This window comes from Pistacia vera, unplaced genomic scaffold (assembly GCF_008641045.1).
Source record: "Pistacia vera cultivar Batoury unplaced genomic scaffold, PisVer_v2 Contig336, whole genome shotgun sequence".
NCBI classification, from domain to species: domain Eukaryota; kingdom Viridiplantae; phylum Streptophyta; class Magnoliopsida; order Sapindales; family Anacardiaceae; genus Pistacia; species Pistacia vera.
In genome coordinates, this window is record NW_022196153.1 from 102,091 (window position 1) to 123,932 (window position 21,842).

Here is a 21,842-nt window from a genome sequence, read left to right on the forward strand (position 1 = left end):
TAACACTGCATAAATGCTATAGATAAGTTTTCTGTAACATTCTCAAAATGTTATAAATAAGTTTTCTGTAACATTCTTAACCTGTTACAGTTTAGTTTTTTGTAACATTCTCAAAATGTTATAGATAATAAATCTATAACATTTTTACAATGTTGTAAATTGTTTTTTCTAAACATTGGTAAAATGTTATAAAAGAGTTTTTAATAACATGTTAAAAGTGCTACCAAAGTATCATTTATTGCATTTTATAAATGTTATAAAATTATTTTTCATAACATTTTGAAAATGTTATCAATGTATCTATTATAGCATATATTAAAACTGTTACAGTTGTTATATTAATAATACAAATTATAAACAATGATACATTAATTTTTCAAACATTTCATTGATGGTGAACTTTCATATACAAAAAGTTTGCATATATGCCTAATAAATAAGCACCCAACATCCTTTACATCCATAAAATCTAATACCTAGATGATTGGAAAATTAACTATGAACAATAGTTAATACTTCTCAATCATTCAAAAAATTCTAACAAAAACCACCATGAAAATTCTGGTTAGTTTCCTTGCCGGTTGCTTCTCCGTGGCATCACTTGTCTTGCGTGCTACACCGCGCTTTGAACTGTTTTCAGAGCCAGTGTTAGTGCTGTTGATTTCACATGTAATTGGTACTTCAATCGAAGCTTAACTCAAAAATGCACAGGTCTCCCCCTGGGAACACTAGGAGTAACTTTGTCATGGCCTGAACCAATTGGATTCTGATTCGCATCAGACGGCTGGTCATTTTGTTCTCTATCCTGTCCAGTGGACAAACTGAAGAAGAGGATAACAGTTTATTAAAATTTAATTTACACAATTTGACATTGAAAATGGGCAAGTAATGGGTATCAACAAGCATTTACCAAGATCCTGAAGGAGGGAAACCATTAGGAGTAAATGAGCCACTTTTTCCAGCAATCTATTTTGATGCTAAACAGTTTTGGTCATGTAATCCTACATCTGAAATTGCATTCAGGGACAAGATGAGCTTTAAACCCTCAACCGACAAACCAGAATAAGAATCACACCCCAACATTACCCTTTAACCCCACAAAAACATTACAATGGAAAACTCTTAGTACATAGTAAAATCAATAAATGGTCCATACAATTTAAAACACGTGGGTTTTTAAATCTTACCTTGAGCAGTTTCACTTATTTTAGAGTCACATAGTTGTGTAGTCCCATTTGTATCCTTAACGCCATCAACATTGGCAATACCAGCATCACTAAGACATATAAAATTACAGAAGAGAAATGACAATTAACATTGCCAAACACTAGAGTATAGATATGCAGGATTAATTTCAAAACCACTAAAACTAACTAAATTACTTTAAAGCTATGCCCTCAGGCCTTTTGGATCACCAATGGACACTAGAAATTAAATTTCAAAGTGAAGAGTTCTATTACTTACTATACTTGATTAGTATCTTTTAACTTTTTGGTCATTCAATCATATTCCATTGATAAAGTTGTAATGAATTCATCATATGTAAAGAGAATTATTAAGAAGCATAGCATCTAACATAGATACTTGCAAAAGTATCCATGTTAGTACCATGCAATTTTGCAAGCTTCTCAAAATAATTTGTAAGTTGGATGCAAAATATAGCCTTTTTAGGAGGTGGGGATAGCTGGGGAGTTGGTTGTTCAACAGTCTAAATTAAACCACAAACAGAATCCAAGTACTGGTCTTAAAGAAAATAAAAATGCATCAAGAAACTTACAAGCTCATGAAACACAAAACAGGAGAAAAGGAAAATTGAAATGACAGTTATGAAAATTTGCATGATGATACTGCTGACTGGGGGGAAAATAAAAACCAACCTTAGTAATACAGTGTTGAACTCTTCTGGTGGTTAAAATTCCTGTTCAGAGCTTGGTCTCCCTTCTGTGCAACCAAATAAACAAAATTAGGCGAATTTCGTTAGTGGGGAAAAATAGTGGAGGAAAAAAATTAGCCAAAAAAAAAAGTGCATGTAAATATATTCTATGTTCTATTCATATAAAGAATATCTATTTCGATTGTTCCCACACATAACTCCTTTTCCCCACAAAACTGAGCCATTAGGTAACAGATGGTTATATCAACCATTTCACATAATCTTATCCTATAATAAAGCGGCACATCCTTATGCCAGAAATAGAGCCCATATTTGATAAGGTTTACAAGATGCACCTCTAGTTTCCTCCATGGTTTGGACATCTTCCAAGTCCTTTGTGAGAAGCTGAAGAAAAATGTTAAAGACATCAGATTACTGAAATTTTATCGTATGTAAACAAGTAAAGATAATGTTAAGACAAAAGCGTAAGAAACAACATCCTCCGCTGTTACCTTGTTTTGTTCAGAAAGGAAACTCGCTCGATTTGGTGACAAAGGTTCACTTTCTAACCTGTCTTGAGTCAGCTGTGAAACTGAAGGGGCAAAAATTGAGGTTTCATGTCTTAGAATATCTACATTATAATTTCTCTAGATTCTGAAAAGTAAAATAAGTTCAAAAGCAGACAATTTACCCTACTATTGTTGACAAAAAATCTACAAATACAAAAAATCTATAAGTTTAAAATCATCTTTTAAAGAATTTTCCCTCCCAATTTCGTTCAAAATATCTTCAATAACTTAAACTTCCAGATTAAAATTTACTTTAATTCCTTGTTCTACATTTTCTAGCAATTGAACAAAACCCAATTCACATTGCAATACAAAAGTGAATCAATTTATTGATTTTAATATGCAATATCCATTTACTTTTCTCAATGCATATTATGTAATTTGTAAACAACCAAGAAAAAAGTTTGAATCAGTCACCTTCTATAGAATCCTTTCATTTTTTAATTTAACATTCCCTCAAATCCAATAGCCAAAACACCCATCCCAACTGGAAGGTTCTCGGAAAACTCCAACAACAAAATCTCGTCATCTTCCAGCAACTCAACTTTCATGGGCTTGAACTCCTGTTTAAAAATCCATTCACTCATTAAAATATCAACATCTAAATATTCGTTTATCAAAACATCACATTTAAAAAAAAAAAAACAGAAATTTCAATATCTCATGTTAAAGTTGAGTTTGATAGCTGAAAAACCCCAGACAAAACAACCTGCAAATCAAAGAAATTTTGAGAAAGAAAAAAGTACAACACTGCTGCACGTGAACATGTCATCGAAGTGTCTGATTTCATCTCAAATATGCCCGAAGAGTGCTTGGCTTGCATTTTCCAGTCTCTTAGCTCCGGGGATCGCAAAAGATGCTCTCTAGTATGTCGTCGCTGGCTCAGAATCAAGGGACAGAGTCGTCACCATCTCCCTCTCAATGCCAAATCAAATCTCAAATGTGACCGTAGATCCGTCGGCATCGGGGATGATGCACTTGTTTTAATAGCTCTGAAGTGCCGAAACCTCACGCGCTTGAAGCTCAAAGCTTGCCAAGAGTTGACCAATGCTGGAATATCAGTGTTTGCTAATCACAAGAAGAAGAAGACAGATTGACTAAACCTTAAAACCTTCTGCCCTAATTGCAACGAGAAGAAGATTGAGAAGAACAAAGCAATTCGATGAATTCCAACGAGAAGAAGATTGAGAAGAAAAGAGCAATTAGAAGATTGATTGAGAAGATTTGAGAAGAAGATTGATTGACGCAAAATGGGTTTTTAGCAGAAAGGTTTTGTCGCAAAATGGGTGGGAAAGTCTTTTTCTAGGGAAACAAACAAGGGTTAAGAAAAGAAAAGGCAAACTCTGGAACTCGAACTAAAGAATTGCCCTCGATGTGAATATTAGCTAGGAAATTTTGGGAAATTTTGAGTTAGGACTTAGGCGGTATTAAGTGTTATTGTGCCGGTTAATATTTGGGTATATGTAAAACATTTGTTTGATCCCAACATGAATGAAAAGTGACAAAATAAACCCCAATTTTGTCCCCTAAACAATAAAAATGAGACAAAATCAACCTTATTTCATGTTGGCGGGAATGATATTTTTTTTCCCGGTAAATATTTGGGTTTATGGTAACACTTATAAAATGTTACTGTATTTTGATTATACGGTAACATTATAAAAAACCTACTATATTATTAGGTCATTGTAAAACTTTAAAAATACTACTGTAGTTCCTATATTAGTAACATTTTACAAAAAAGAGTTACTATTGATATAAAATGTGCTACAAAAGTTAAAGTGTTATATATGAAAATTGTTATTGTAACATTTTAACATTAAGTGTTACCATAGATGGTCTATAGTAACACTTTAAGAAAAAGTGCTACTATCCAGTGTTACCGTAGGTCAGTTTTGTTGTAATGATCATAAGAAATTATGAGTTCCCTTGCCTAGGATTACTTACAAGTTGGATAAAGACCTTAGGATAAAGCTTATCAGATCCTTCCCAGTTTATGGGATGTGGCATTACATTAGTTTCTTTTAAGACATTTGTTTGTTTTAATGTTACTATGTGTTGAATTCTATTTATGTATGGAATTAGTTTTATTTATTTATTTATAATGAAAATTTAAATTTTTTTTATTCTATGTGAATTTATGTTGAATCATACTTATATGGTTATGTCTTAATATTATTTTAGAATTGCAATTAATTATATCTATGATAATTGGATATTAGAATTTTGGATGATGATTGTTGACATAGTTAACTTTTGATTCCAAATCTAATATACAATTATCATTAATACAATTAATTAAATATATGTATGTTTCGAGCATTGAATAACATGTATTATCCAATGTGGAATTTTTTTTTTTAGAAATGGCATTTTGCAACATTGTCGCCGAACTTAATAAAGGAGAAAAATTTAACGGTGAAAACTACGAGATATAAAGCATGAAAATCCAATATGTCTTGGAAGAACAAGAGGTTCTTGAAGCTCTTACCACAACTATGGAAGAGCCTGAAGAAGGAGCCATGACTCAACATAGAAGAGACTGTGCAGCTTATGACATGTGGAAGAAGAAGAATTCTACTGCTTCCATCACTTTGTTGAACAGCATGGACAATGATCTCCTGAAAAAGTACCAGGAATATGAATTAGCAAAGGACATGTGGTCCGCCCTTGCTACAAAGTTTGTTGGTACATTGATTACCAAATTCTGGTCACTTACAATCAAGTTTGACACATATAAGAAAAAGCTTGAACATACTATGAGAGTACACTTAAGGCACTTGTCAAACATGATTAATGAGTTGAGAGATGCAGATCATGTTTCACTAATGAACAGCAGGTTCAAGCTGTCATAAGATCATTGCCTCAAAATTGGGAACACATGAAGATACACCTTAGCCATAGTGAGGGCATAAAAAATTTAGAACACGCCACACAACATTTGGAACTGGAAGAAGATCACCTTAATGCGAGTAAGGCAAATACTGATGTGTTTATGACTAGTTCCAGTTCACATAGTGGGAAGAGATTTAAGCATAAATTCCAAGGTGGATCCCAAAGAAAAGGCAATACTAATAACGTTCAAGGGGAGAAAAGAAATTTTTATAAACACTAAAAAGGAAAGCATCCTGCCAGGAAGAGAAACATGGCAAAGGTGAAATGCTATAACTATGGCAACAAGGGACATTTTGCTCGCAATTATAGCAAGCCAAAGAAGGTAAATTACTTGTTTGCACAAGTAAGTTCTGTAAATGTTTCTAGTTTTGTTTTTCTAATTGAATCTCATCTTTTGTGGATTGTAGATTCAACAGCAATAGACCACATAGCAAAAGACAGGAGTGCTTTTGCGGAGTTTGACGAATACCACGGGAAACAAAGTGGATCTATGTAGGTAACAATTCAAAAGTGGAAGTTAAAGGGATCGGCACATGCAAATTGATCATTCGTGGAGGTCGAATCCTATACCTACATGATGTGTTATATACACCCGATATTCATCGAAATTGGATTTTCGTGTTAGAACTTATTAAATTAGGTTTTAATTTAAACTTTTCTAGTGCTAGTGTCCATTTGTTTTTAGACACAACATATTATTGTTGTGGTTATATTTCTGATGGTTTTATCGTACTTGACATTGACTATAATTATAGTAATGCTTGTTTTTCCTTCATTATATCTTCCAATAATGATGCTGTGAATGTATGGCATGCATAGCTTGGCGATATTGGCTAACAACGAATGAATATACTAGCAAGAGAAGGCTTGTTAGGAACCTTAACAAAAGTAGACTTGTCTACTTGTGAACATTGCCTAGCTGGAAAAATAGCAAGAAAACCATTTGGAAAAGTGATAAGAGCTGAAGTTCCATTGTAGTTAATTCATTCTGACATATGTGGCCCAATGAATGTGAGGGCTAGACATGGGGTTTTTTATTTCATCACATTTATAGATGATTTCACCCGATATGGTTATGTTTTTTTGATCTCTCATAAATCTGAAGGTTTAGAATGCTTTAAGAAGTTTAAAAACTTAGTTGAGAATCAATTAGATAAAAAGATAAAAGTTCTACTAACCGATCATGGTTGTTAATATCTATCGGATCAGTTCAGAAATTTTTGTGATGAAATGGGAATAGAAAATCAATTATCTATTCCAAGAACTCCACAACAGAATGGTGTTGTAGAAAGAAAAAACAAAACCCTACTAGAAATGGTGAGGTCTATGATGGCACAGGCAAATTTACCCATCCTCTTTTGGGGTGATGCCTTATTGATGTCCACATATATACTAAGTACCCTCCAAATCTGCTACTACTATACCATATGAGTTATGGACAAATCGAAAACCTTATTTGAGTCTCCTAAAGCCATAGGGATGTGCAGCCTATGTTCATGACCCTTCCCATAAATATGGAACATTAGGTCCAAGAGGGAAGAAATGTATTTTCATAAGATACTCAAAACATTCAAAGGGATACGTCTTCATAGGAGAACAAGAAAGTGGTAATAGCATCACTGAGTTTGAATCATGAGATGTCACATTCTTAGAAACTGATTTTCCTAAGAAGGGTGAGATAGGTCAAAACTTGTTTTTATATAAAACACAAGACCAAGCAATTCCACTACCAAAAACCAGTTGGTTATACTACATCCTAGTGAGAGCAATATGGAAGTTGATGAATCAGTTTCAGATCCTCCATCATTCCCTACTGACGATCCGACTATGGTAGCTGGTCCAAGTGGGAGTAACACAAATCAATCTCCAATACGTCGATCAAACAGGAAACAAGTTCCACATCGATGATTTGAGATTGAAGGGAGGATTTTTCTAGTTACTCCACAAGATGAAGAAGAGCCAATGAATGTAAATGAGGCTCTCAAATGCCCTTCTAAGGAAAAATAGATGAAAACAATAGAATAAGAAATGGAGTTTATGAAATCAAACCAAGTATGGGAATTGGTTGATTTACTGAAAGGACACAAAGCCATTGGGAACAAATGGATTCTCAAAATCAAACATAAAGCTGATGGCAATATTAAAAGATACAAAGTTCACTTAGTTGCGAAGGGGTAGACACAACAAGAATGAATAGATTATGAAAAAACTTTTTCACCTGTTGTGCGGTTTACCTCAATCCGACTCATTCTAGCTATAGTAACATGGATCTTGAATTGCTTCAAATTGATGTAAAAACTGCTTTTCTCAATGGAGAATTACAAGAAGAAATCTATATGAAACAACCAATAGGTTTTATTAGAGAAAGTCAAGAACATATAGTATATAGACTTTTAAAGTCAATTTATGGTCTCAAACAATCCTCAAGGTAGTGGTATATTCGATTTCATAATGCAATAATGTCATACAATTTCAAAATGATTGATGAAGATCACTGTGTATATACAAAGAGATCCTTTAACAAATTTGTTATATTGTCATTATATGTTGATGATATACTTATAGTTAGAAATGATAAGGGATTTCTCAATGAAATCAAACGATGGTCATCATCTCATTTTGAGATGAAAGATATGGGTGAAGCTGCATATATTCTTGGAGTCAAGATTTCAAGAGATCGCCCAAGGAAATTAGTATCTCTTTCACAAGAACCATGCATTAAGAAAATTCTTGAACGATTTCATATGCAAGATTGTAAACCCATAGACAACCCTATCGCGAAAGGCGAGACTTCGAGTCATAAATTGGGTCCAAAGACTCGATAAGAAAAGGAACAAATGAAGAATGTTCCTTATATAAGTGCTATTGGAAGTCTCATATACGCCATGATGTGCACAAGACCCGACATTTGTTATGCTGTTGGGTTGGTAAGCAGATATCAGCCCAACCTAGGACAAGCACGTTAGAAAGCAGTGAAGAGAATCTTAAGATATCTAAAGGGAACAGCTGATTACTCATTATGTTATCAAGGAAATGATTTACTCTTCAGAGGCTACACTGATGTTGATTAGGGAGGAGATTTAGATGAAAGGAAATCTACTTTCGGATATGTTTTCTTACTAAATGGTGGGGTCATATCTTAGAGCAGTAAGAAACAATCATGTACAGTCTTATCTACAATGGAGGCTGAGCTTGTAGCATTTTCAGCTGCAGTGCAAGAAGTCGTTTGGTTGAGACGGTTCATGAATCATCTAGAAATAATTAATGTTGCTATTGAACCAGTGAGAGTAAACTATGACAGTTAAGAAGCAATAGCATATGCTAAAGATCCCAAATATCGTGGTAAAACGAAACACATAAATATCAAATACAATTTTGTACGAGACTTGGTAGCACAAAAGGAGGTCAACATGAAGCACATATCTACGCATGATATGGTTGCGGATCCATTTACAAAGCTTATACCAAAAGATACTTTTAATAGACATATTAGCTCTCTAGGCTTACGTAGATGTTGAGTGTACTTATACTTTGAGATTTTCCAAAAATGTTCACGTTTATCCTATCAGTATGCTCAATTTCATTTATTATTATTATTATTATTATTATTATTATTATTATATAGACACACACACACATATTTGTTATATAAATATTATATATATTTATTTTGAAAAACATGTCAGACTGTTAAAAGATTGGCTTTCTCACACAGGCAATTGCCTTCATTACTTTCTGGGAATGGAGATGAGATGATTCTAAGCTTATTATCTATGTGATAATAGAGAGTCAAGCTTAAAATGTTTAACATCGCACAAAATAGAATAAAAATAATGTCATAATGAAATATGACCATAAGTGATAAATTATCACTTTATCTATCTAATTGCCAGATTAGAGTTCTGATAAATTAAAAATATGTAAAGTGAACTCAAGTTAGACATTAGGTATGTATGAACTAAAATCTGTACGACATTTACAAGAGAGACATGTACTTCATGGTAAAGGAGGAAATGTTGTAGCATGTGATTCAGACCACATGTGCAAAAATATTGACCAAAGGGATAATGAAAGTCAAAATCTCAACTTTATCATTGTGTGAGACCCTGAGATTTTAAGAATAAAATCTCATAGAGTACCCTTATTACTCTATTCTATTTCTTGAAAACTTTGTTTAATGATTGCTATCTTAGAAGGTTACCAAAAGATTAAAATAAATTTAATCTGCTGGAATATTTCTAGAAAAGCAAATTAAATGAAAGTTGCAAGAATCGAGAAAAGAGGAAGATTTCAATTTTTGAATTATCACACTACAATCATGTGTATTCATTGGTCGATCAATTATATTTTTTTTTTTTTTTAATGTAAGGACAAAACATAATTATGAATATAACTGATGTTTATTATAAATGAGATAGTTAGAGAAAGATGTGATAAGTAATCTAGGATATTTCATATTACATACAACCCAAGTTTCGCAATTCGAGAAGTTATGTATTCCTAACGGATATATGACTAATGTGCTCTCAATATATGTATGGTTACACGACATATTTACTAAGTATGAAGCTTGTAGAAGCGTAAAGAGAAATAGTCTCATCATATGTGAGTGGGAGATATTGGATACGGATGAGACACCCATGATAGGACCCACCCAATTTGAATATCGAATGGATTGTGTTGTGGTAATTGCCTTTGGCAATTACCACTATCTCCGCCATTTAGTATAAGAGTTTGATTGAAAACTCTCAACAAAATCTTCTGCACTCAAAAACACTATTCTCTCTATTTTTCAGAGAGTAGTGAACATACTCTCCAATTACATTCTGTCAATCTGTGTGTTTTTATTACTTTAGTATCCACAAGAGGTATTTATGATGTGATGTTATTTATTACAATTCATTAATTATGTTAATGTGATTGCAATGATTATTATGCTAATAAGATCTTGGGATAGAAATAGAATTTTTGTTATTCTTAGTTTTCTAACATACTAGATACATGATAAATACCATCTTAAATTTGTATTTTTTATCTTCAATTTTTAAGGCTTATATTTTCATGAATGTTACATGCATATATACATAATATTTATAGATAATACGTACATGTCCTCTTTAACCTTTTCATGCCAAATTAGCATATATAAGAAGGAAAAGTAGATATGGAAGAGGTTCTGTTGAAGAAAACAAATAATTGTTATTTATTTATTTCATTTTTTTGGTTTTAATTAAGATCATTTGTGAAAATAAATTCTTGATGTATTATGGCCTTATGGGTCTTTTACTTGCATCATAATTTTTCTTTGAGCAAACGACATGCTCCCACCCAAGGTAAAGCGAAATGGCAAGTTCCCACCCCTAGTTTTATAAATTTTAGATTCTCACCCTTAAATTAATAGAAGATTGTTTGATATAATAGAAAAAGGGTAAAATGGTCATTTCTAATTCCAAGTTCAATCCGAAAATGAGCTACCACCAGAAGCACCCCATACAACCATCACTATCACCACCACCACAAGCCACCAGTAATTACAAAAACTTCCCACCCAAATCAATAATCTATTAAACTATTTAATCACACAACACAAAATACATACTATCAATCAATCATCAAAGAAAAAAGAGAGAAAAGAAAAATGAGGAGGAAAGGAAAATGGAAAGGAAAAAAAGAGAGAAACCCACAGATCAAAGGAGAGTTGGCTTTGGAACTTTTACAAATAAGTGAAGTGCAAAATTTTACAAAGCTTTGATCATCCTCCCCAGAATTCCATCAATCCCAAAAAACAAACTCAAAACACTTCTTAATCAATCCCAAACAACACACAAACAATCTCTTTTCAAAATCTCAACAAACAAAACTCCAATCAACCCCAATTTCACCGAAAAAGCAAAACACGAAAGGAAGGCAAATTCATGCTGACAGGCGCTAGATCGTGAAGCAACAAAGCACGGTTGCACCAAGAATTCATGGGGACAGCTTGACTAAACCCCAAAAATGGGGCAACCATTGGGGCAAAAACGGGTGGGGGCGGGGGCGGGGGAGGGTAAGAATAAGGGAGGCATAGGGGGCACTAAAAATGGCCTGGATGACGATATTGTGGCCAATGAATAGTGGATGAAATCGAGTGGGGTGGATGGGGGCTCATATAGGCCTGCAATCGAACCGAACATGAACGAACAGGCCCGTTCGAAAATCGTTCGATAAGCATGTTCGATTGTTCATGTTCGTATTCGTGTTCGAACGAACACAGGATGTGTGTTTGTGTTTGTTTGATTAACAAAAAGCTCGTTCGTGTTCGTTCGATTAACAAAAAGCTCGTTCGTGTTCGTTCGTAACTCATTCGTGTTCGTTCGACTAACTTGTTCGACTAACTTGTTCGACTAACTCGTTCGACTAACTTGTTCGACTAACTCGTTCGACTAATTCGTTCGATAATTTTTAAATACATGTTCGAATAACTCGTTTGAATACCTGTTCAAATAAAAAATATACACCAACTTTCCAATTGATGCTCTAAAAAACAAATATGCAACAATTTATAATTCATACCCATTTAATTCAACATTTGAAAATAAACCAACTCTCTATCTATATTTATATTTTAAACAAATCAATAAAAACTCAGTAAATTAAAATAACTAACCATCATAAATAATAAAATTTCAAAATAAATTAAACAGAACAATAAATCATTCAAAACAAATTTAGTTCCATATCAAGCATGACACAAACAAAAAGAATTTGTTTACATATATATTTATTATCATTACATAAATTATCATAAATATTTTAAATGTTTACATATATATTTTGTATCAACGCGCATAAATTTATAGTGAAATGAAAATCTATTGTAATATATGATCAATACATATGTGTGATTAATTTGTTATATATAAATATATATTATTATTACTGTCTACATATACATTTTATATCAACAATTCAACACCCATAAATTCATAGTGAAATGAGGGTCTATTATAATATATGATCAACATATATGTGTGATTAATTTGTTATATATAATGTATAATTGTGTATATACAAAATTATTATTATACATATATTAATCATAGGTTAAATATGTTATGAAATTACCAAAATTATAGGTCATCATATATTTATTATCATTACATAAATTATCATAAATATTTTAAATGTTTACATATATATTTTGTATCAACACTCATAAATTTATAGTGGAATGAAAGTCTATTGTAATATATAATCAATACATATGTTATCATTTCTGTCTACATATATATTTTGTATCAACACCTATAAATTCATAGTGGTATGAGGGTTTATTGTAATAAATGATCTATACAAATGTGTGATTAATTTAGGTTTAATTAAGCTATTATATTATTAAATTTGTTATACTATACATCGCTTGATTATACAATATGTTATGTTTATCAATTTACCATACTATATTTATTATTTATTAATTGAAATGCTATCTTATAATATTTAATTATTGATTACATTTAGAAAAATATGAAGCTATTATGTTATTGGATTTACTATATTATATATCACTTGATTATACAAACTATTATGTTATTAAATTTGCCATGCTAGTTATCATAATAATTTATTACTTTTTAATTAAAATGTTATATACTTATATATTTAATTATTGATGACATTTGGAAAAAAAAAAATCCAAATATAATATATATATAAGAAAAACAAAAGTATCATAATATTTTATTATTGATTACCATTAAAAAAAATTCATCCAAACTAAATCAAACATAATATAAAAATGAAAAAAAAAATTAAATTATAATAATGCATAACATGTTTTTCGAACATAAACGAACGAACAATCGAATGATTGTTCGCGAACGGATGGATTAGTCGAACGTATAGTGTTCGCGAACATAATCGAACGAACAACCCCTGTTCGAACTCGATCGAACATATTATCGAACGAATATCGAACTGTTCGCGAACAAATGTTTGCGAATATTATCGAACAGTAATCGAACGAACAACGAACGTTCACGAACTGTTCGGTTCGTTTGCAGCCCTAGGCTCATAAAGGTGGAGATGGAGGAGGCGGTGGAGAGAAATTTGAGATGTGGGAAATTCTATTAATTTGGAGAGTAAAGTAATTTATTAATTATTTTACCAAGGGTAATATGTTAATAACATTTTTTATATCTTTGTCATAATGTGTTATTTTATGGGTGAAAATTAAAATTTATGAAATAAGGGGTGGGAACTTATAATTTCGCTTTACCTTTGGTGGGAACATGTCATTTGCTCTTTTTCTCTAAAAAAACCTTCCAACTTTTGTTAGGATGAATAATTGAATATGCGTGACTATATAAATTATTGAATATGTTTACTTTTTTTCAGTTTACATATTCCAAAGTTATTAAGAATTGTCTTTCAAGACAATTATAAAAAATTCCTATGTTCATATCAATTTTATGTATAATTCCAACAAGAAATTGCTTTGACTTAACAGTAAAGTAAGTTTATATATGAGTTTTGGATTAATTTAATATACCACAAATTATTTGATTGAAATAAGATAATGAATTTTACATGAAGTTATGCATGTAATTGTGTTACTTTTAATTTTCTGTGAAGTTTTATGATTTTTCTATTACGTTTTTCATTAAGGTACATAATTAAAATTATGATGACTAGAGAAGAGAAATTCCTGATTTTCTTTCGCTAATCACTACATATAAATTACTAAATACAATTATATAAATTCTTAAGTTAATTAACAAATTTATGTACCATGCAAACAAGAAAATGTTTTGATTTAACATTAAAGTAAGTTGATTTATATATGGGTTCTGGCATGATTGTATTTGTATAAAACAATGCTATATTCACAACATTTTCTCACAAATTTTCTCTAACAACCTCAGCATGGCAGCTTGCAAGTGGTCAATCACAATTTATCAGGTGGGATCTATTACAAGCTGACCAATTGTAAATTGTCACATCCAAGTTGTGAAAAAAAGTTTGTGAGAAGAGGTTATAGGTGTAACATTTTCCATTTGTATCTAATACTCACAAATTATACGATTAAATTAGAATGAATTTAACGTAAAGTTATGTATAAAATTGTATGACTTTACAATCACATTTTACGTTATATTAAGCTTGAGAGTTAAGGTTAATAATAATATTCTAAAAATTATATATGATTGTGTTTATCATCGTGATTGTTTCATTTTTGATAAATTTCCTTCAGGATATTGGAGGAAAATAATGAATTAACAGTATATATGTCTTTGCCAAGTAAAAGACACTTTCATCCAATTTTTTATTATGTCAAACAGTGTAGAAGGACAGAAAAAATACCCTGAAAAGATGAATATTGTGAAATGGATAACAAAAATATTAGAAAGAAGGGAAAAGATTTCAAATAGTTATTGTCATTAGAGTTTTAATATGATTATGTCATTTCTTACCTTTATTGTAATTTAAATTTAAAATTAATATTNAGTGGGTTTTTAATGGTTTTTGTTTTGTTGCAGAGGTTTTGTCACAATCGCATGATAAGTATGGATCGATTGTCAAGCTTTGGTTGGGGCCAACTAAATTGTTGGTGTCTATTAAAGAGCCGGTGCTCATTAAAGAGATGCTTTTGAAGGCTGAGGATAAGTTGCCTTTGACTGGGAGGGCTTTTAGTTTGGCCTTTGGACAGTCCAGTCTCTTTGCTTCCTCTTTTGATAAGGTAGATATGTGTATTTTGAGGTAGTTAAGGGGTTGGTTTTGTTTGATTGCAGGCTAAGCCGTTGATTCGATGAATAAACTTGTTGAAATTATACTTGCTGATAATTCAAGGCAGGAGTTATCATATGAATTTTTCTTCATCAAATTCATTTCAGGAAAGCCTATGGAAAGGCTCGTTTGATGAATAAGCTAATGGGAATTATGCTGTCTTGATTGTTTATAGTGAATCTAGAGTGCCTGATTGAAAACATTTGGGGTTGATGATATAGTTGTTGCTAGATGTTTGGGATGTTCAAATTTTAGATCTTTAAATTATCAATTTATAGCTTTATATCGTTATTTTAGCTTGTAGTGATGGGTACTTGAAGATTATTTAGCCTGATAACACTTAAATTCGTGTGTGTTTGACCATTTTAATACTAAAAGTATGTTGTTTTCTCTCTATTAATGGGTAATTTATTGTTTGCTTTAACTATTTGTAGGTGCAAAAGAGACGAGAATCGTTGGCATTGGAATTGAATGGAAGGTTGCTTGAGAGAGAAAACGTAATTCCTACAAAGGTTGTGGACTCTGTCATGGATAGAATAAATGGGATCATGGGCAAAGGAAGCAGTGATTGCAAAGTGGTTTCTCAACATATGGCTTTTACTATGTTGGGAGCCACAATTTTTGGAGATGCCTTTTTGGCTTGGTCCAAGGCAACTGTTTATGAGGAGCTTCTCATGAAAATTGCTAAGGATGCTTGCTTTTGGGCCTCTTATAGTGTTACCCCCTTCTGGAAACGTGGATTTTGGAGGTACCAGCATCTCTGCACAAGATTGAGATGCTTAACTCAAGATATTGTTCAACAATGCTGCAAAAACTGCAAGCTATTTTGCCATTTGGATCAAAGCACCCATAATGAAACCTCAAATACTGGAATGGAAACTGCATTAGGTGGACCATCTCATTCTGATGTTCCTGTACCCGATAACTTATTCTCAGAAAAGCTTAACGGGAATCTTAATGCGAGAGAAGAACCATGTGGGAATCTTATGGGTGTGATGTTTCATGGATACTTAACCACAGCAGGTTTGATTGGTAATATCCTGGCAAGGCTTGCTACACATCAGGAGATACAAGATAAGGTAGTTATCAAACTTCCCCATTTAAATACAATGTTGCTTCATATTTATAGTGTCAGAACTGAAATTAGTTTTATTTAAATTTATAATGGTCTCAATTGAGTGTAACTTCAAGCATTTAAGTTCTTGAACCTTACATTTTGCGAAACTTAATGTGTTTATTAGTGCTACTGATCCTTCTGGAATTTTTCTTATAGGCTAATAGCCTCCGTCTAGATACTGTATTCTTTTCTTATAGAGCTTGGTCCACTTTATTTTTTCATTTACATCTGTTGCATGGTTCCTTCTGTTTGCCTCTAATTTGCCATATTCAATCTCTTGTATGAAGTGGTTGTCCAGTAATTTGTCATTTAGGTAATCAATAATTGAACTGCCTTACTTTTCCCTTTATTATCATTTTATTTTTTAGCCCTCTATTCTGTTTCATTTTAGACTCCCTGTGTTTATGTTTTATTAAATATTAAAATTTATACACTTGGAAGGTAAAAGTACCTAGTAAAGGGCAAATTCTAGCTTAAACAATAGCTCATGCTAAACTTATACCTGTGATTTAATTCAGCGGTGAAGACCATATTTGTTTCCTTATTGGTGTGTGAATTGTAGAATTGAGACGAGAATATGGACCACTTGTTCTATATTGTTCTACAGATTTAAAAGTATTGTATAAATTGTTCCCAGTCACTAATTTATATTGGGTGATTTGAAATTTTGTGCTTTGTTCTGTATTGGGTTTTTCTGCATTTGGGGAGGTAGAAAAGCAGCTGTTTATGAGATTGTGCACCAATAAAATCTCAGCTTGTGTCCAGAAAACATATAAGATTTCTTCGTATTTATTTTTTGAGTCTTTGGGTTCTTTTGAGTTGTCTGTACATATTCTTCTATAGGTTTTCTTGGACTAACTTGTTCACCCTTTTCTAAAATCTTTATTCTATGAGTTTAGCCTTTTCTGTTTCTTATAAAAAACAAGAAAAAAGATCACATATGAAACATAAGAAAGTGGTAGTAAAGTGTAGACTATGCATTCTGTTGTGATCCAAACCCAACTGATTAGTGACCTGCTAAGCTTGGTGCTTGAAGTATTCCTGGACTAAATTGCTTATTAAGAATCTCACATTTATATTAAATGCTTCTGGAGCATGAAAATAAGCATGACCTACTCTTTGCATGAAGTGTATATAAATCTGTGGCTGGTTGTCTCATTCTTGTGTATGCTTGCAGAGGTTTTGGTTATATAACATATTGAATTTACATGTTGGTCTAAATCAGTATTTGATTGGGATTACTATGAATAAAGACTAAATTGAATTGCCATTACTTTCAGAAGGCATTCTTACATATTGGGGCTCTTTGATTGTATTTTATGTTTATTGTTTATATGAAACTTTTGCAGATATACGAGGAGATAATTATGGTACGAAAGGGGTCTGTGAAGCAAGAACAACAAAGTGTTGATAAGATGCTCCTATTATTGGCAACTGTTTATGAATCTGCTCGTCTTCTGCCTGCAGGACCTTTGTTACAGAGATGCTCTCTGAAACATGGTGAGGCATTGCTTACTTCTTTGGTGATTGCTTAATTTGGAACTTTATGCTCAAGACCTTTTTCTATTTGGAGTCGCATTTTCTGCAGTGGGATGCATAGATGTCTACATTATATTTAATTTGCAAATGATTATCATCTATTTGTATCACACAGGACGTACATTCATCAATTTTTCTTTCTCTTATAGGATACAAAAACTTGATTCCTATCAAAAAAAGGATAGAATTCAGGCTGAAAGTAAGACTGAGCTGTAATTGTTGCTTTTCATTTTATTTGGCTAGTGAAGTGGTTGAACGGAAACCTACATTATTCATTGGGTGTGGTCAAAATGTCTCTGCAGTAATTTTCTATTTGTTAACAGGCCTCCCAGTTTTCCAGCATGAAAAATAAAGAATTTTGGAATTCTTTTGTTATAGACATCCATAAAAATGCCAGCTTTAGAACTGTCCCAAATTTCTCCTTTCATCAAATCACCCAAAAGACTGCCAGCACTGAATATCTCCATAATACTTTACCCTTTTTTTCCACCAAACGCACGCAAAACCTCTAGGAATAGTGAAATACAAAATTCTATTCCAATCTGTAATATCTTTGCTGTCTTAAAAAGAAGATGTCAAAACTTTGAGGCTCAAGGACGGTGAAGAGAAAAATGATTAATTGTTTATCTGCTGTTGCAGTTTATCTGCCTGATGTTCTGTGAGCTCTTTTTTTGAAACTTAATTGTGACAAGACCTTTGCTTTTTCCTTATCCATTTTTTGCAAGGGGTGTTGAATGTTGTGTTGATCGAAATATGTGTGAAGGTTGCACATCTTGAGCATTAGAAAAAGGGGTGAATGATAGTCTTTAGTTCTAATGTAGGATAGAAAATTTAGAAATGTTATTTCACTAACTTGTTTTACTTGGGAGTTTTTTAGGATTTTGTTTTGCTTCAAGATATTCATTATTATTGTATGATTTGATTTTTCTAGTTACTTCGCCGTAAATGGGTTTGTTATCTCACATTTTTATGTATATGTTTTAAATTATTTTTTCACTTAATTTGTAAAAATTATATTCTCGTTGATTCAAGAACTCATTTTCGTGGATTCAAGTTATTGTCTTGTGGATTTGAGTAATCTGCTAGAACTTGGGTCTTCTTATTTTGTAGCATCAAGTGGTAACAGAGTTTATTTTTCTATCTGACCATGAGTAAACATAATAGATTAGTATGATAAATTTAGATTTCATCTGTTTGGAGGTTACCTGATATATTCTTTAATCATTCATAGCTATCATCGTAAGTTGAACGATTTTATGGATTCTTATAGCTAATATTCGATTAATTGTCTCTCTTTTTGTCTTTATTTGCTTTATTATCTCTGGATCTGTCTGAATCACCTGCTTCAAACTTTTGTCCTACCCTACAGATGTGGCTGTATTACTGTTTTGCTTCATCGTTGCTATTGCTAATATCTTTGTGGCTTTAAATGTGTAACTGACTGTTTTCTTTTTCTCCCCCTTCCCCCCTTCTCTTTACTCCAAGATTTGACTCTTAAAAATGGTGTAACCATTCCAACTGGAGCCATGCTGGTTGTACCTGTACAGTTGGTACAGATGGACAAGTGTAGTTGGGGAAGTGATTCTTGCCAATTTAATCCATACCGTTTTTTGTCAGCGAATGGAAAACAATCTGATAAAGCGTGCAATGCATCATTGACAGGTTTTACTCTTGCCCATTTCTACCCAAAAAGTTTGTTTGTACTTTAATATGTCAATCATTTGGTCTTAACTATGTTACATGGCTATAGTTCTGTGCCTGCCAGGACATGCCCTGTTATGTGGTAGTGTGATATAATCACACTTTTATCATGTAAATATGCTTTGCTTTGAAAAGCATGAGTGTTATATTGTGGTAATTTAGCTTGTCACAATTTAATTTTGTCTGTATCATATACGAACATTCTAGGTTTGCATTTCAGTTAGTCCTACCATCCATCGAGTCTGTATGATGACGAGTTACAGGTTTGTAGTATTTATGATTTTATACTCAAAATATCAGTTTGTGATTGTTCACAGGTGCTGTGAAGGAGGATGTGGATCCAAGAGAAACCTCATCTGTTTTGAAGGATCCAAATGACAATGTAGCATTTCTTCACTTTGGCTCCGGCAGTCGTGCCTGTGTTGGCCAGAAATTTGTTATTCATGGAGTTGCTACTTTATTTGCATCATTGCTTGAACGCTATGAGGTTTGTGCTAGTATTTTGTTAGTCCTTTTGTCACAAATATTTATATTTTGCAACCTTTTGCTGCTTCATTACACTATAAACTCTGTGCTTAGCCTCACAGGTTATCATACAAATGTTAGGGTTTGATAACAATATGCTCCAATGAAATATATTGCTCCCCACTTCTACGAGAGATGAAATTGAGAGTATTCCTTGTTTTTTGTCTTCATTTTTGGATAATTTCTTCCTTAGTAGTTGTTCGGTGTATGTTGTTTGTGTTTTCTTCAAGGTTCAGTTTCTCTTTACTCAGTATCTTTTAGGACACCAATCTTGGTACAGAATGCTGCCATTGTTCACTTTGTAAATACGTAAGACTAGTGATTTATTATTCATTTTACTTACTGAGATAATGTTCAGTGGGTTTATGCCACTTAGGAGAGCACCACTGCAAAGGTTGTTAGCAACGGTGAAATCAACTGGCCATGCCTTTATTAGAGGATTGTGGTGATTTTTTGGCCTAGCAGGAAAAAAAAAAAAAAAAAAAAAAAAATTATGAGTCTGAAGTGATATGTTAAGAAGTTTATTCAATCAAGACAATGGCTGGCATGTACTACATAGAATGGGAAGTTCTAAACTTCTGCGTTGAGTTCCGATTTAAGTTTTGGAAGGGATTATACATTCATTTGTCGTAATCTTTATTTAGAAATCTAATCGTTCTTTGTTTACAGATAAGGCTGCGGGCAGGGTCGGAAGAGAACCCAAAAGCAACCATGAACAACTGTGTTTACCAGCTTCTTCCTAGTCCTGAGATAGTTTTTGTGCGAAGAAACACCTGAAACGGAGAAGGCACACACGTTTTAGGGTTCGTGGTTATGTCTCTTACTAAATCATTTGATGGGGAAGGTCTTGTGTTTTAGGCTCATTAGCTGTTATGGGGGAATCATGCTGCATGAGTACACTTTTGTGACTCATTTTTTTGTTCTCCCTTCCTGCTTTTTAAATTTGTTTTTTAAGCACTATGAGCCTCTTTATATAAATATATTTCTGGTTTTCTACCCCATCTTTGAACTTAAAATAGACTTTTTTTCTTCCAACTTTTTTCTCTCCGGATCTAGGCATCACCTTTGTCACGGAATCATATGTATGACACTACTTCTGCTAGTTGCTTTCTGAAATAAAACGTGCATACACTTTTATTTTATTATTATTTTCCCCTAAGGTATGAGACTAATGCTATTCGAGTAAGTACCCTTAGCCACAAGGTGCTTCTCGACATTGCAAGTAAAGTTACAATTTTATTTTATTTTGGATTAAGGTTTATGTTAGTTGTTCTGAGTGAGAAATAGTGGAGTTTAGGGTTCGTTTGTTTAGTTATTAGAAGTAATATTTTTGAAATATTATTGTTAGGTTGAATTGGGTGGTTATTATGAAATAGGATTTAAAAATTAAAAATAGTTGAATAATTTACCTTGTTAAATTCAATGAATTACTAAAATCTCCTTATCATTCAAAAAATAAACCAAAATTCAAGTAATTAAATTAACTTAATCCCCGGTAAGAAAATATTGAAGAAATGAAATGTTTTGATAAATATTAAAAATTAATTTTATTTTTTATTTAAAAATTTTGAATGTTTATCAAAAATATTAAATCCCATGTGATAAAGTATCCCAACCTTCAATTTTAATTGATATAGTTGTTAATACCATATTAATTATATTATTTATTTTAGAATTAATATAATACTGCCCTATTAAAAGAATTTATTAACATTTATTACATTATTTATCAGTTCTACGTACGTTAATTTACAATTAATGTAATGTTGTTAACATTAACTGACAAATATGCTTTACACATTCACATTTACTACAATTTTAACAACATTTTTAGTAAATAAATTGTGTTTAAATTATG

The 21,842-nt window shown here is 32.2% G+C and overlaps 1 protein-coding gene and 2 long non-coding RNA genes across 4 annotated transcripts; 1 reads left to right on the top strand and 2 right to left on the bottom strand.

Moving 5' to 3' along the window:
• Nucleotides 1-431: 431 nt before the first annotated feature.
• Nucleotides 432-1,962, bottom strand: LOC116137845. 2 transcript variants are annotated; one of them, XR_004129234.1, is made up of 3 exons: nt 1,878-1,962; nt 1,188-1,276; nt 432-1,007 (listed from the first exon to the last, which is right to left on the bottom strand). It is a non-coding gene; the product is annotated as an uncharacterized LOC116137845 (long non-coding RNA). The 2 variants fall into 2 exon arrangements; XR_004129235.1 differs by having other exon boundaries at nt 1,778-1,947.
• Nucleotides 1,963-1,999: 37 nt separating this feature from the next.
• Nucleotides 2,000-3,844, bottom strand: LOC116137844. Its single transcript, XR_004129233.1, has 3 exons — nt 2,860-3,844; nt 2,386-2,465; nt 2,000-2,278 (listed from the first exon to the last, which is right to left on the bottom strand). It is a non-coding gene; the product is annotated as an uncharacterized LOC116137844 (long non-coding RNA).
• A 1,096-nt stretch (nt 3,845-4,940) lies between these two features.
• On the top strand, nt 4,941-21,132 carry LOC116137848 (11-oxo-beta-amyrin 30-oxidase-like). Its single transcript, XM_031423547.1, has 9 exons — nt 4,941-5,130; nt 5,745-5,829; nt 14,570-14,597; nt 14,825-15,055; nt 15,537-16,181; nt 17,569-17,719; nt 19,244-19,420; nt 19,777-19,946; nt 20,654-21,132. Exons 1-9 carry the CDS (start codon nt 4,941-4,943, stop codon nt 20,759-20,761), a joined length of 1,785 nt encoding a protein of 594 aa, XP_031279407.1. The 3' UTR covers nt 20,762-21,132.
• Nucleotides 21,133-21,842: the final 710 nt, after the last annotated feature.